Source organism: Diachasmimorpha longicaudata, chromosome 5 (assembly GCF_034640455.1).
Source record: "Diachasmimorpha longicaudata isolate KC_UGA_2023 chromosome 5, iyDiaLong2, whole genome shotgun sequence".
NCBI lineage: Eukaryota > Metazoa > Arthropoda > Insecta > Hymenoptera > Braconidae > Diachasmimorpha > Diachasmimorpha longicaudata.
The window spans coordinates 5,665,866-5,682,804 of record NC_087229.1 but is presented as its reverse complement, the minus strand read 5'-3'; the positions used below and the strand labels follow the sequence as shown (position 1 = coordinate 5,682,804).

The 16,939-nt window shown below is 40.6% G+C and overlaps 1 protein-coding gene across 1 annotated transcript; it reads left to right on the top strand.

Moving 5' to 3' along the window:
* The first annotated feature begins 352 nt into the window (after positions 1-352).
* On the top strand, positions 353-7,328 carry LOC135162567 (protein big brother-like). Its single transcript, XM_064121190.1, has 3 exons — positions 353-811; positions 1,533-1,721; positions 5,858-7,328. Exons 1-3 carry the CDS (start codon positions 623-625, stop codon positions 6,215-6,217), a joined length of 738 nt encoding a protein of 245 aa, XP_063977260.1. The 5' UTR covers positions 353-622; the 3' UTR covers positions 6,218-7,328.
* The last annotated feature ends 9,611 nt before the right edge of the window (positions 7,329-16,939 follow it).

Genomic DNA, 16,939 nt, shown 5'->3' with positions numbered 1-16,939 from the left:
CAACCGATTCCGTTACTCCTGGGAACGCGAAAGATTCCGTTACCGCAGTTCCGTCAACTCCATATAATTATTCCTTTGAAGGACGTCTTATCCGTCGCAGACTGTCGTTCACTGATAAAAAAAACGAGGCTGTTTCAACATTGTTTGCATTGTTTAACGAGGAATACTCCAGATGTTTCTCACCATCGTCGGGGGCAGGTCGGCCCAAAATCGACTTGTTTCCCTTTCCCGATGCACTCGAGTAGGAAATCCAGCGGCAGTGTCGTCCAGGGGGTGGGGAGGGCATTTTTTTCAGGGGCGGTGCTACTTTGTGGGCGTGGTGATGCAGGATATGCCCTGGAACGGAGGCTCTCAGTACATTTTAGTCTCCACTGAGACGTCGTACTGTGCGGTCGTATCTCACAGTGACAATTTGTTAACTACCGATAATTAATCGTATCGAGCTGTGCAATTGTCGTAAAATGTCTTCTCGATTTCGTTGAACAAATCGGTCAGTTAAAGTGAACTCGAAAAAATTGTGAAAAACCAAAAGGACCGATATAAAAAAATAGTGAAGATCGTAGATTTTGTGGAGCTGAGTGGAATAATTTGCTCTGAAAAATAATTTAAAAATCATTTTAAAATGATGCACGCGATGAGCGAACATGCAGGGGGCCCGGGCCTAGGTGTCGGTGTTCTTCCCTTCGATGGTATGGGTCTCTACGAACAGCCCAGGCCCCGATTTGTCTTCAAGATGCCCCGGGTTGTACCTGATCAGAAGGCCAAATTTGAGAGTGACGAGCTGTTCCGCCGTCTCAGTCGGGAGTGCGAGGTAATTATTCCCAGAAATTAAAATACTGTGAATTTTAATCCGGTTAGAAGGCCTCACGCCTCGACATTGGAATGTAAAGAGTTCCGGAGGTGAATCCTCACCTGATGGGAAATTTCAAGTAGTAAAGTTCGGACCTAGAGCAACAAAAATAAATTTCATATAATTTACATATTGGACACCTGTTAGCCTGTAACTCAAGCAAATTTTATTTTCTTTAAATGGTTTTATACCGGAGTTTTCTCGGAGTTTTCCGTAATTTTTACGTTATTTTTCTTTGGAAAATTAAGATATCGTTGCTTCAATTTTCTCAGTAATTTTTATAGTGAACGTGGGTTGCACGATTTTCATTGGCTTTTCTATCCCTGTAGTGTCTAATTCTAAAAATCCCGACAAAATTGAAATGCAGACATTCAATCTCCTCATGAAGACGATAAAATGATCGATGATCGACCTAAATGACGACCTATGCACTCGTTATTATTTAATAAAATAATTCGGAATTTTAATATTCAATAATTTGCCTCGAAGTGTTCAATTAGCAATAAATCCTGGTTTCATCGAAGTGGTTCATCCAATCGTGTCTACATCCGTTGCTGAAGTGAAAATTTACCCGAGATAACACGCTAATTACTGACCAACATTTACCAATTGAATTTTGTTGCTCGAGGTCTAGTGAATTGTTAACATGCGACATTTAATGATCACCATCGCTTGTTTGTAGGTGAGATACACCGGGTTCAGGGATCGACCCTTGGAGGAGCGTCAAGGCCGTTTCCAAAATGCTTGTCGTGAGGGTCACACTGAAATTGCATTTGCTGCAATGGGAACTAATCTACAATTAACGTTTGGTCCTGCCGCTGGGACCTTCTCCGAGCCAGGACAATGCGATTTTGACAAGGAGCATGGCAAGGTAATTTGAGAACACTCATTTGTATCTAAGACCTTTCAAATGGCCTTGAAAAAAAATTATCCGACACGGGGTGCGGAACAATTACTCCACCAGTGAAGAAAAAGGAACTAAAATTCGTTTATTGTAAAAAAAACCTTTTAAATAACCCGATAACTGCACCAGGGTATTTCTCTCGGCTATTCTCGACCCCCGGGAACCGGTAAATAAATCCCCGTCAATTAGTACAAATTCGATGACAATAAAATTGAACTATACGTGACGTTTGCCTCTCGTGTTTGTACAACTCGATTCCCCGTAAAATCCGTAGCTCCGTATAAATCAACAATGAAAGGATCCTCACCAGTCATTGATGACTTCCCGTTGGATGGGCCAACTTCCATTTTTCCGCCCCCGTATGACGTACACAACAGCCCCTCGCTGCGGGTGTCCAGTGGCTCTGTCCGACGCCAATTTTTCGTCAAATAAAATAAAACTGACCCTCTGACTGTAAATTCCCCGAGAGTTTCTGGGAACATGTTCCTCTCGGTTATTCTTTTTCGTCATAAACCACTTTGTCGAGGTGGATGAAAAAAAAAGTGCCGAGAATAAATAACCGGGTCCTGGGTATTTTTCCAATTTTATCTCCTTATTCTTTGATGCCTTTTTTACGAGGGCTTCCGGTCTTCTCGTTACCGCGCCGGCGTCGGTCCAGGGGTTCTCGTCGTCCCGGACGCCATTGCGATCGATACCGTCGTCCGGAGGCCGCCATTTTGCGTATATTTGCAAATATTCGGGGGGAGAATTTCAGACGAATTCACAAGAAATTGTTGGTTTTACTTAAAAAAAAAACAAACCACTGGTCGATTTTTTTTAATCTGTTGTTGGGCCCCCGACGAATTATATTGTTATATTACATTATATTTGGCTAGGGATTATAACTCTGAGTGGGAATAGGGTGGGCAGGAGGTTCGCTAGGGGTTTTATAATGGGGCAATGCACATTAAACGATTTTTTAATAAATAAATTTCTATTTGTTTTTTTCATTCGTTTGTGCGTCCAATGAATTCAGTGTAAACGTCACCGAAAAAATATGAAAGGGTCATGTGATTCTCCTTTCAATCACGCTCGTTAATTACCGACGATAAGAAATTCGCGATAGCAGATGTGAAAAGGTAGAAAAAAGGGGGAGGGGGGGCGCTGTTGTTATCCAAGCGCCGATCTGACTTAATTGCTCGCGCCACAGGGCACCGTGACAATGCCCAGCACGTGTCGCTTCTCTTTATCTACCCGTGTACCTTTGAAACAATGCACCGACTCGTCTCGTGCCGTGAGCACGATTGAAACGTCCTCAAGTGTGCCCCGGAGGGCCACGCTTCGGCTTTCAAGGGTTTTCCGCTTTTCAGAGATCTTTTAACTCTCACTCTGACCCTGAGGCAGAGATCTATCCTGTGACAGGGCCTGTGGACCTTCGGCTCCCAAAATTTATGGCTCCTGTGAGTCGTGTGACTTGCTGGAGCAGTTGGTGAGTGCTAATAGTCTGTGATGTGTTACGAAAAGCGTCGGGAAATTTTGGAAAAATCAAAATAGAGAGTTTCTCTTATTTTTGGATATTGTATACTGCACATTTTCTTTTTTAGTTCAATGAATTGGGAAGCGAGAACTGGGGGAGTTGCAATAATTGTCTTCAGGGCATGGAATTCCTGTATTTTCCCGGCATTCTCGTCGTTTCTCCAATCTCGTCAAGTTCCCAATTTCAAACAGAAATAAAGACTTTCAATTTCCAGAACAATATTTCCAATTCGAGAATTCCTCGTCCCTCGGTTTTCTTCTCAGACAATTATCTTCTCCTCGGAGCCATAATTTACCTTGAACTCCTTCTCTGTGAGCCCTAGTACCAGATAAATATTGTTATGCTGATATGAAATGTCTTTGGAAATTTATAAAACAGAATGCATCATAAAGAAAGAAGCCCTCACGCTGACCGTATGGTATTCGATAGCTTTTATGATAGTTGTAGAATGAGGGAAGCTAGAAATTATGACGAATGTCCCCATCTTTTGTCCCATATACCGGACCTGGCGAAAAAAGGCGCCGGGTGACGCCCACTTGAAACAAAGCCGTCTGGCTCCTGTGTGTCCGTCTTGTTGAGATAAATACAGCGTTTGAAAAAATTAGTGGAGATACGCTGAGCGACTCTTGATAACGTACTGCCGCCCAGTGTCACCCTTTTCACCAGATTCAACTCTTTCCTTTTTTTTTCCCCCCCGCTCTTGCCTTTCTTTCAATGTCATTTTGGGCCTCATGCAAATGAGAATGTCAAAGGGTTGAGCGGAACGAGTTACAGTTTAAATATCGTTGGGTATTATACCACGGTAATGGGTCACGCCCAAGCGCCCGAACCTCCACTTTTTCTTTCCCTTTTTTTTTATTTCTCTGGCTGTTGTTTTTACTCGCGTGAGAACGAGAAAAGGGTTAAATACACGAATGTAACCCTTGAGTTATTAATCGCATTTTACAGAGCGTGAAAACTTTGACTAATTGCGGATGAGAAATGCTATTGAATAAACAAAAAGTCGAACAGTTGGTCGATATGCGAGATTTTTTTATAATTATTGGGAATAAAGGTGGCAGAACTTTACGAGGGCAGTTAACAATTATTTCATTATATGATAACTCAGCTGACTTTGACACCAGAATGACAGTTAATTGATTCATTGAATAATCGAATGAGAAATTTAATGAATTACTATTTTCCTTTTGCATTCGCCAGAGTGAACTCAGCAGGAATACAAAATTGGATGTTACCCCTGGGTGAAAAAATTTGTTTCCACCTGTTCAAGTCGAAAACAATTGATTAAATTTCCTTGATCTCCGTCTTGGAAGATGTATCATCACTGACCTTACCAGTCGCTAAAGGAAAACATTTAGCAATACAAATGAGCAGGTATTTCCCAAAGCGTGACGCACATACTCCGACACTTGTGATTGACCTTGTGTATCTCTGATTGAGCCTAGAAATTTGTATTGGCTCTGTTACCACCTACTGAGATGCCACCCCGTCGGTGCAATTATCCTCCAAACGAACGTCCCGTTGGGGCTGAAAAAATCTTGTTTCCAGCTGTTAGAGAACTGCAGCAGAGAAGTTGCTCCGAAATAACGATTAAACGCCCCGCAACGCTTTTTACATTTTTTTTCTCCGATTTTCGTAATAATATTTCGCCTTTTGTCTGTTGATGTCTCGGCTGTGATTTTTTCGGGCCGTCTCGACTGTTAGGAACACCGGAAATACACACTCGCTGAAAATATAGGTCCTGGAGGGATATAATTCCCGACGGGCGACACCCAGTTCTTGGGAACTCGTATTTCCAACGATTCTGCGTAAAATCAAATGTTTAAAAAGCGTTTGGCTCACGGGAGACCTGAAATCATATCCGCATTTGAAGTCACATTTTTCAATTTTTTAATTGCGAGTTGATAAGAATTTTGAAAAATTATGGGAACTGCAGTCTTTCTGTGACGTCCGCAGCGGTGACGATTTGCTCGAGCGACTAATTGGATTGAAAATACGTAGCATCTGAAAGACAAGGACAGGTTGCCGTACATCGGTCTGGTATACATATGTGGAGGAAACAATTCAATATCTGAAAATAATTTTTCGGAATTTTGAAGAGAAGATAAAAAATCCATTAAACTTACACGATGTCGTAATGATCCAATTTACGTAGCCTTTCAATCTCATCATAGAATCCTTGGAGGTTCTTCTCATCCTAATTCGTCCCGTTGCTACACAGCTAAGTGTTCCTCATTTCCAGCAGGCGATTACCGAGATTGGAAGGTTTATACCACCGCCTGCGGCCACGAGAAAATTGCCCTGTACAGAATATTCATATTATTTTTGTCAGTATTTATTTTTATTCCTGTGTTGAGAGACGGAATTTGTTTATGTCAGAGAGGACTATCTCCGTGACAAACGCATTGATTTTTTTATACAAGTTTTCAGCAGTTTGCGCCGAAAGTGTGAGGCAGAACAGTAATTTTTATCGGAATCACATCATGAAAATTGTCAGATTTTTCTCTCCGTGTGAGCTTCAATCGGGTGGACTCGGATTAACTCGAATATCGACAATCATTGAAGATCGAATCCTTCTATTTTACAGGTGCACATAAGATCAAGTCTGATAATGAACGGCGTGTGTGTGAGGTGGCGTGGTTGGATCGACTTGGAGCGTCTTGACGGGGTCGGTTGTCTTGAATACGATGAGGAAGCTGCTGCTCACGAGGACGCTCAACTTCGCAATCAATTGACTCGCTACAACGAGCGACTCCGTCAATTTGAGGAGAAACAACGGGCCTACAGAAATGCCGCAGCTCAGCCACCGCATCACAATCACCATCTCTCCCATCATCACCATCTTGGCCATCACGTAACCGGCAGTGGTACGGTAACTGGTGGTGTTGAGCCACATCTTGCTCATAGACAGGATTCAGAAATGGAGGTCAGACTTCGCGCTTACTAAATATGACAAACAATATACGACTTATTAACCAAAAATAAAAATTAAAATAATATCATCGATTGCATAATGTCATTAGAAACATGGTAGATGTGTCATAAACCGAGATTACTCACGCGAACTTAGGATATAAAATTGTTGTATAGTTCTTTTTTTATTAATTGTATTATTTGTGACTCCCGTTACTGGAACTGACATCAGCGCAGAGTCGAGGGGGAAATTGATTGGTCAATGTTTGATATTTTTGGAAATATCAAGGGGTAATAGACGGCCTCTATTGTCTCGAAATTATTATTAAATTTTTTGATTAAAGTTACTCATCGTTATTACCAAAATATTGATGAGTTTGGCAGAAAATTTCATAAATTTCGGACCCCGTTGGGCATTTGGTTACCCTCCAACGCGTGTGATAAGAGGAATTCCAGGGTAAACCGGTGGATGTTTACATGGAACATTGGAATTCAAATGAACTTGGACTTTTTTTGAAAAAAATTACCGAACTTGTTTGAATTGCGCAAGTGTTCGATGTACATTGACGTCCTTCGTTTTTTCTCGCAATCCCTCCACATGAAAATCAATGGAGATGTGATAAATAGATTAATGAGTTTTTCGACGGTTCGTTAATTTAATAGAAAATATTAAAACATAGTCATTGTGCTATAGCAGTGGTTTTTAAAATTTTCTCATTAAATCACTCATTTTCGATAGGATTGGGTAGCCAAATAAAAATATCAAAATTGACTCTGTCATTTTACACCTTTGCTTCTGGAATCATTAGCAATTGGAGACGGAAGAGCGAGTAAATAGGGGAAAGCCCCGTTTTTGAGCCTCATTGACACACGGTAAATAAGGTCTTGCAGGTCCGACGGACATCAGCACACACGATGTGTCGCATGAATCAGACGATTCCCAGTATCCGGATGACTCACTCTTTTTATGTATAATTTTCATTCAACTCTGTGCATATTTTTTTTTTTAATAAATCAGTGAGTATTGTATACTTTGTCATTACGATAGGTTGAACGATCACTGCGTTCCATGATTTTGTTATGTATTGTAAATATTTGTAAAGAGTTTATCAATTAAATATAATTTCTGAATAACTACACGAGAATATTGTGTTGATTCCTGAGGGGGGCGGGGGAATTTTTCATCTCCTTTTTTCCTGGTAATTCTGGAAAATTTTACTTCTCACTCTCATCTCTTTTTCATTGTTGACAATGGACGATTTCACGAGGAGCAGCTCATTTACCCCTGAAGAAATCACGGAAAAATAGGAGTGGGAATTACAACGTGTTGAACTTGAATGGAGCAATTCGAGTATTAACAGAATAAAAGTTGAAAATGTGAAGTCATTAATCATCGGGGGGATCCTTTTAACTGCCTCTTCGAGGCGGGAGAGGGTAAGTTGCTTCAGAAAATACGAGGAATCACATTCATTCACGACAATATACGCTTCACCGAGGGTAGCCCCGACACATGGTAACTTATGTGTTGTGACAAACTTGAATATCTACAGCATAATAACAACATGGTTATTTCCATGTATTTGAAAAATATTTCTGGTATCAATTGAAATGAACTGAGTGATTTTAACGCGCGTGCGTATGTTTATTCGGATATCAGAGGGGTGAAGCTGATGGATACCCTGCGGGGTGTTCAGCCGTAGAAATCTGGTATTAGCATTTGGATCCCCCATTTTGAGATTTACTCCCCTTTATTGTTTTAGGAGATCCTAGGGAATCATTCAGAGGGATTGGAGGAACAAATTTATAGACGGATTTACGGGATTTTCGATGAATTTGCTTGCCAGGTTGGATAATTTTGAGTTTAACGGAGAGAAAAGGTCCAATAGAATTGTTCAACGAATGAGCTAAATTTTTATATGAGTTTTTTTGGAGACATCATTCTTACACCCAATTTCCCCAGGTTGCCAATGACTCACTGAGACTTCCATTACTCCCACTCTTGTTCTTATAACACTGATGAGGCATGTCAGGTCGGCAGGTAAGTCGATAGGGCCCCGTACGCGGAGGAATTCTTACAAGAAGCCTTACCCCGGCACTCGGTAACGGACAGAAAATTCAAGAAGCTTCCCACGACACCCTGCGGCCTCGATCCCCTCCTGAAATTCAATTTATCCCAGTTTTATCGTATTTTTATTCCACTCATTTTATCGTGGCTTCCGGAGCGATATCGCGGTATCAGTGAGCTCATTAGTGTCAAAATAAACGACATGTTTGGGGTAAATATGTTGGGAGGGAATTGGACAATGACAGCCACTCGGGGATTTATCGATAAATAATTGTTTCTCTCGCAAAAATTTTTCAGAATGAAATTTCGATGAATGGAACATTCCCCAGGGGCACAAGAGCCCAGAGAGGTGTGGGGATATTAATGCACGCGTGTATCGTATTGTATTTGTTGAGAAACAGCATTGTTGGGCCCTCGAGGGGCCAGGAGAGAAGTTTTTCGTTGACGATCACCCGTCGTGCCCCCGGAGGCACTCTCGCATCTCCCCATCTGCCTGCGATTTATTTTCAATCGCATAATTGATGACTTTTATAGGGACAACTTTCAACGCCAACTCGGGGGATTATGTCTACATCATTATCAAGTGGTACATCAGTAGAAGATAAATGCCACCAACTATGAAAATAAAATTCATTATCTTGATTATTTTTGGAGCATTTTTTTACTCCAGAGAATTTTTAAATTTCTATCGTTATATTATTCCAAGGGGGTCAGATCAAATCATGATTTTATTTCCGGTCCTAACAGATTAGAACCGAAAGAAAAATACGAAACATTTTTAAATGCATGTAAACACAGTAATCCATGTAGACCTTTTAAAAATATTTGTTCGAGCCACTTGTGTTCGCACTATTGTTTGACAAGCAATCAAATCTGTTGAACATTTATTCGTTTATCTTAAAAAACAACAGTGCGATGGAGTGGATCATTTAATTACCAGAATGACCTACTAAATTAGTAGATGGACACAGATCCATTATGGATTATATAGATAATGTTTTTTATATATTTTTTTTCTTGCTCATCTATTATATTTAAAAATAACTACACTGTCAAACAACTTTGTCGAATATTCACATTATACTGTAAATTTAAATAAATTCCTGAATTTCACTGGATTCCAGTATTAAATTGTATTTAGTCTCACTCATGTCATAGTTAACAGTCAACTGTCTACGAAATTTCGGTTTTTTACTCACTGAAAAATCCATATATTTGTCCTGTCGTTTCTGGAACAAAAAAATCGTAAGAATGTTGATAGACAAGCTTGAAGTGCATCGATGATCCGGTATAATGTGTGCGAGAGTGCCACGGGTGAGTGTATTGAGTAGAGGCGGTCATCTGTGAAACACATTTAGCCTGTTGGCACACACGACGCGACGGGGCAGCATTGCCCTATCTCTCCCTCAATTTTTTTAAATTTTCTCCAACGAGTGGCACACAACGGGCGCACTCAATACCGATCCGAATGTCAAAACTCGAATCCTTGATTTTTTTTATTGAACAACGCGTGAGTCAGTGAGACGATGAAAATGTATACGGGCGACTGGTCTTTTTACCGGCGCTACATATGCTCGCAACACCCTGTTTAATCTTGCCGATTTAATTCAACGATTTAATTGACTCTATTGAATTAAAATCGAGTTAGTGATGAAACATTCTGCTGCAAATTTTTCAACCTCATTGTGCCGTTCATTATGGAGATGATGCACCTGTCGAGTCGAGGAAGTGCATGAGCCAGTCGGCAATTAGGCAATGGAGACCACCCACCCTTCGGGGTGAATCAAGCCAGTGAATTAATAAAAACAGGGATCGCAGTGCAGATGTGACCCCTGTTATACCATTGCCCGTAGATTTCTTTTATTTTACGAAGGGGGTGAGCACTATTTGCGCTCCCCAGTTTTCATTATTGCATTCCACCGTTGAATAAAACTCTTGAGAAGTATTCAAAGTATTTTAAATCGTAGATTTTTCAGTATTCGAGGGGGTGTCGTAAGGGTAATTTTTATCTGCGATTGCAAGGCTTCACAAGAGAGAAAGAGAAAGAGAGAGAGAGGGAAGTGACTCCGAAGCGTGCAGAATGCGGACATATGCAAAATCGAGGGAGATTATCCGCGATCCCTCGTCACGATATAACAGTGTACATTTCCTAGCCCCCTCGCCACCCCCCACTCCCCCTAACCCTCCTTCGACCCTTTTTCGTTACTCGGGGTATATTTATGAGGCCTGTACTGTGCTGTCGCGCCCAGCGAGTGTTAATAGTTTTCGTTTAGTCCTACACGAGAGGCAACACGTGCGTATTTATCATGATTTATGGTCTTTTCCTGTTGTTCTACAATTTCAACGAGGGCGTGAAGGATTCTACAATTGGTCTATTGCATTTGATTGAATTTTATCTCCAGTTAAGAATATCGTTTTTTAGTAAATTCGGATTGACAGGAATATTCCACATCTTTGAAGTTTAATAATTTATTGAGTGGTGAAAGAAGATAATTTAAAGCTGCAAAAGCCCAAAAACTAAAATATGGAGTCTAATTAGTCAGAATAAATTTTCCTATTACCATAAATGAATTTCATAATTTTCCAATTTCTATGATATAATGACAATTAATCAATGAATGTGTGGACTTCAATGTATGTCGATGATCTCGAAAAATATCTACTGTTATCAATTAAAAAAATTATTCGAAACTTCAAACGTTGAAGTAATCTATCACGTGGACCCCCATTTAATTACCCCCCTAGCCCTGTTCTTTTTGTCCCGTTTGTCGCTGCATCAATGGCATTTCATCCCTTCAGTTCGTTCTTCACTCTTTATTTTTAAAAAGCACAGCCAAGTGGAAGCGCGCTGAACGAATCGACAATCGTGGAAACACGTCAACCCTTTTAGTAACTTTCCTCCGACGTCTGCCCCACGGTTTAACTCACTCGAATTTCTCGGGGTGAAACCCGAGTGATGAGCAGTGTATACACTGAGGGGGCCAGGTGACATGAAATGTACCATTCGGGGTATCTGTAAATTGGTGATAGTCTTCCAGTCGATTGCACGACTCGGGCGTGACTCCTAGAGGGGTGAGGGACATGCGTCGAGACCAACCGTCGATTTTTCCACTTCTTTTGGTGCTAATGCAATTAATAAAGTGTCGTTTCATATTTTATTTTATTCTGGATGAGATATGTGATTCTATGGATTGAGAGTGACTCCTCTAACGCTTCTGGAACAGACTAAAATGCTGGATTACTTTAATTACCCGGGGAAAAATATTCAGTAGATGATACGAAAAAAGGGAGAAAAGTCTGTGATTATTGAGAGTGCTTGATATGTGTGGAGAAAAATGAATCGTCTGTCTATAGCTGTTTCCAGTCCATCTCAGTATGTTATAGTGTTTATAGTTTTTCTCCGAACAGTACCAAAATGTTTAAAATTGTTTTAATAATTAGAACAGGGGAGAAACAGAAAGGAATTAATGAACAAGGGCCTGTTGTCAAATGGGTCTAGAGTGTGAAATCTTCGGTCACTAAGAGTCAGTTGATCTGGAGACATCGTACCAGAAAGATATACCTTCTGCGTGCGACAATAAATAATTAAAGTTGATAGTTAAATCGTTTTTATATTATTGAGACAATCCCTCTCCATAATCCAACAGTGATTTTAGTAGGACTCCTTAATTATTTTTCTCTGTGCAAGGGAGTCTAGTTAACACGGTTACACTTGCGCACAATTTGAATAATGGATTGTCATCGGGAGGTGACGATGAGGCGAATAAAAAATGATTCATCACGTGGTGAGTACAGTTGTAGCGGTGATGATTAGCATGTTACCTAACGTGGCGTATCCGGCCCGGGTTTGTTCTCTCCATCGTGGGGGCATTTATTCAAATTTAACGCTCTTCTATCCCCCTTCCTTCTGCAGATGCATTACCCTTCCGATTTTCAAGACAAAATAAGACCCGTGAAATCACCCATAAATTTATGCACTTTGATAATCGATTTGACCGCGGGTAAGACAAAAGTATTCGGTGAATTTTGCGGCGAGGAGATTCTATATCAGATGCATCGAATGCGTCGTGAATCATTCGAATACTCAGGTGCATAATATCCCATGCCTGGGGGGCCTCCGGCAATCCTCGAGTGTTTGATGATCGCGTTAGTGGAAAACGCACTTACCAAAAATCGCGGGAATGAATGGGGAAGAATTTTCTGATCAAGCAATTAGATTTTTGCGAAAGGATAAATTGGGAATTGATGGAAGCGACGATTCTCTAGGAATTTCAAGGAATTTTTCAATTGAAAATTCACAATTACTTGCACAGAGCAAAAAATTGTCTGCAAATTGAATAATTTTTCTTTCAATGCGGCATTCGCGTAATTTTTGGCAAAAATCTGCCCTCAAGACGTACAAGGAACGAATTTATCTCGATAGGTTTACAACTGGATTTTATTCATTTCACAAGAAGTGAGTGAAAAAATCACCCCTGTCACTAGACCCTGGAAAAGGGGAAAAAATGTAAGGATCGTGCACCCCTCTCTCGTCCGTTGATCCACACACAGGGCTTATCCGGTGGCTTATGCCCGGCTTATCCCAATCATTTCTGCCTGGCTCGTCATTGATACCTCTTCCTGGTGCCAATTACGTCAAATCAATGTCACCAGGCGTTCAGAGTGTCCCTCGATATTCCATTCTCAAACGTTAAAAATAAAGAAGAGAGAATTTCATATTTCTCTTGCCTACTTTTTTCTTTTCAATTGACTATTGATGAGCGGTTGAAAGGCAGACAATGGATGTTAAACTAAAATCCCTCTCAGGCGGTGAAAATTGAAACGTCATGGTGTCAGGCTGTGAATGATTTGCATATCTCCAGTGAGATTTGCATAATGATGATACGCAAAGTGGATTAAATGTAATGGATAGTTTTATCGGCGATTCGAATCGACTGATAGGGATACGATCGGGTGAAGTCGGTGTGAAAAGCCACACCCTGTGAGCACACACAACAGCCCTACCGAGACACTAGCGATGAAAGACTTTTTCTAATTCAGTATTTTTACCTCACCAAGAAAACTTAAAAATCCACACGAAGAGAAATTTTGGATAAAATGACAATCAACTACTTTTGAGGTCAAGTTGTGTTCGAACAATTAGACTTGGGAGACTAATTTTTGTGATAAAACTACCCTCCGTTCCTCGTTTCACCCCCAGACATCTAATTTTTGCCAAAAAATAATTTCTGTGCAGAGGATATCATTTCACAAAATGGGCACGAATTGCAATCGAATAAAAAATTTATATGCAGATAATTGGTACTAATTTGTGCAACCTGCATCACCACTGCCAGAGGGGAGGTCAAACAAAAGCCATTCTCAATCGCTGGTACAATATTGACCCTTCGTTTTCAGCGGGGGCGTACAAATGAAACGTAATACGTTGAATCGGCACACAAGGCAGAAAAACCCAATGAGCCATTGAAGTTTCAATGCATCTCGCATTGACAGGCCAGTCATTAGGATTGAGCGCAAGGTACACACGCGGAATTTTATTTGACGTTTACTTTTCATCCTTCGTATTCATTACTCTGAAGGCCCACAGTACGAGTCATCGACGTTTTTCCTTTCCCTTTCTCTTTTTTTTGGTTTTATATTTTTACCGCGAGATCGTGTTACTAATGAGACACCTGTTCAATGAAGTATTCAATTGATTAATCGATTAAAAGAAGATAAAAATAAGATACCATTGGATTATGGATAGGGATTGTCTCAATAATATAAAACAATTCAACTGTCAACTTTGATTATTTATTATCGCACGCAGAAGGTATATCTTTCTGGTACGATGTCTCCCGATCAACTGACTCTTAGTGACCGAAGATTTCACACTCTAGACCTATTTGACAAAGGCCCTTGTTCATTAATTTCTTTCTGTTTTTTCCCTGTTCTATTTATTAAAATACTTCTAAACATTTTGGTACCGTTCAGAGAAAAAGTATAAAAACTATAACATACTGAGATGGACTGAAAACAGCTATAGACAGACAATTCATTTTTCTCCACACATATGAAGCACACTCAATAGATACAAATAAAATTAAAAAAAATAATCAAAACGTCATAAGTTCGATTTTTCTAAATATTCTTATCGCTCTCTTCTCCAGCGAATTTTTTCTCCACTTTTTCATTCAGCCTCGGTAATGGCAGAATGAAATTTTTCGATTGAGACGTCAACGTGACGTGTAATTAAACTTTGAACCGAGGGAAATGGAGAGAGGGAAAAAGTCGCGTGGCCGCCCCCTCCCCCCCATGATCGTCGCCGTGATCCCCCGGTGATGCTGGCAATTACTGCAGGCTTAGTGCAAACCTATCCTACCTCCCTGTACCCACTTTTCGGCGACAGGAGGGTCCCCTCACACTGTCCGCTACCCCCTCACCTCTGGCATTATTTCGTTCATGAGTACCTACACTTCTACGACACGTGTCGGTGACTGCTCGATATTCATATGCACGTACCGACCGTTTACTTCCACTATTTGCCCCGGACTTCATTGAATATTTTTCACTGTCTCAAATAATGTCAGATGGTGTCAAATTTTCGAAGATGACCCGGACGACGACACTTTCTTATCGCATCTGGGGAAAAGAGGTGGTTTAATCTGCTCTGAACCTTACGGGCTATTCAATTTTCAGAATTATTTTGCAAATTCAAGGTCTCATTGAAGACTCATTAACTAATCAATGAGAGAAGCGTAATCTTGCAAAATATAATATTTAAAAATATTCCACATGATTAATATATTCACAAAAAAATTGATCCAACTGATTGAGTCGTAGTTCAGTCTCTCCTGCATCCTGGATACAGGATCGATGACAGGAGAGGTGAGAAGGGGAGTGAAATCTCTCGATGATACAAAAGAGCAGTCGGAATACGATATATTTTTTTCAATGCTGTTTTATAATCCATCCGGGCGCTAAAGGGGTGGCACCCCCTTCTCCTCCATTTCTCTCACTCTCTCAATCTCTTTCCCTCATTGTGCTAAGTAATTTACTGTCTGCAAACAGCCGGGGCGTCGATGTAAAACATGTGCAAACACATTCGTAGCCGGCGGATTAAGTGCGACGTGCAGAAGCCCGTGAGAATTCGTGCAATGGATTCAGTGGAAGTAGGGAAGGAGCACCACGTCATACGTTTGAAAATTCGTTGTTAATTCTGAGGTCAGATCAATGTCCCAAAAAGTCCACTGGTCTTGATCGAGACTAGCGTTGTTAATCCGATATAATAGATTGGCCGATGAGAGGTCAACCCCACGATTTTAGAAAAATCGTTCAAGAGACATTTTCCAGAGAACATCCTCGCTAGAGATAATTATTTGCTGAATTTCGTATGGATTTTCACGGAGTCCAGGAGCATGTCGCCGGGCCACAGAAAATTCCGGAGAGTCTGAGCAAACGATCGATAAATTCAGGAGATTCTCTTTACTCCGTTTAACCTCCGCCTCCTCTCCTGTCTCCATGGTGACCTGGGCAATGGCCGTTTCGTCGGATTCCGCGCCTGCGTCGATCAATTTCATTTCTCCGTGAAAATGAGGACCATTAGGTACTTAAAACGCGAATATACAAATTAATTTAAAGTCCTAAAACTATCTCAAATCGGAAGAACATCATTGTCTCGCAATTAGTTATAAAATTGAAGAAAAAAACCTGAACAGTATTGAAGATCCACTCGATCAAAAGCTCGTTTTGTGACAAATTAAATCCTCCAAAGTTTCTCCAGAATTATTCATGTCTCACTAATTACCATTTTATTCATCTTTCCCGGTAATTGGAAGGTCCATTTGTTGAAGATTTTACAGGATTTAATTCACCGGCACGTTCGCAGGGGCCATAGAACGAAGCTGAACGTCAGTGCGAGTTAACGTCGGTATAAATCAAAATAAAGACCGTAGTAGGTAGTGTGTGCTTGCAGAGCGGGGCGATGGGCCAGAAAAATCAGGGGAAAGGGGTGAGGAGGGAGGGGGGGGGGTTGAAAGAGTTACCTGCGTCTGGGGCGCGCATAGTACAGACCGGTCCCCTTTTTTATTCGTTTCATTCGAAGGGGAACACGAACGCTTTCAATGCTACTTTCAACTCCATTTCAACATAAACAAAATCATTTCAATGATTCAATCGAGAATTTTCATGCAAACCAGATAAATAATTTAGGGCACGCAGTATCGTGCATTTTTAAACGATTTTTAACTTCGTTTTGAAGTGCTTAATGTTTTTTGTTCATAACTATGGAAATTTTCGATGAAAAAAATGTGGAGTCGAGGGGGTGGTTGATGACATAATTTTTTGGGGTGAATGATGTAAAATTGATATGTCAATAAGCCATATGGGATATGAAAATACCGTGGGCGTATCCTCAGCAGCAGGTTACACTTTTTTCCCGTTTTCAGGTTTTTTTCTCTTTTTCCCCTTTCTCTCAAAACATGTGGAATGAGTGGTAATTGATTTCATGCCCTTGATTTACGAGGCTGCGACACAAAAAGCCCCGATTTTGGGGTAAAATCTGCTGAATCGTCAACCCCATCCCATGACATGTGCTGCAGCTGAAAAATCGAGAAAAAAAGAATCCATCGAAAGGGGTGGATTTCCATTTTTATCGATAAAGAATTCGTTATGGAATTTTTTTTCCAGCCATTAAACGAATATCCAATGCTT

Excerpts from the sequence above, each read along its gene's own strand:
- LOC135162567 (XM_064121190.1), top strand. The coding sequence starts at position 623 with ATGATGCACGCGATGAGCGAACATGCAGGGGGCCCGGGCCTAGGTGTC. Across the intron at positions 812-1,532 it reads GTCTCAGTCGGGAGTGCGAG|GTGAGATACACCGGGTTCAG; the intron begins GTAATTATTCCC and ends GCTTGTTTGTAG. Across the intron at positions 1,722-5,857 it reads TTGACAAGGAGCATGGCAAG|GTGCACATAAGATCAAGTCT; the intron begins GTAATTTGAGAA and ends TCTATTTTACAG.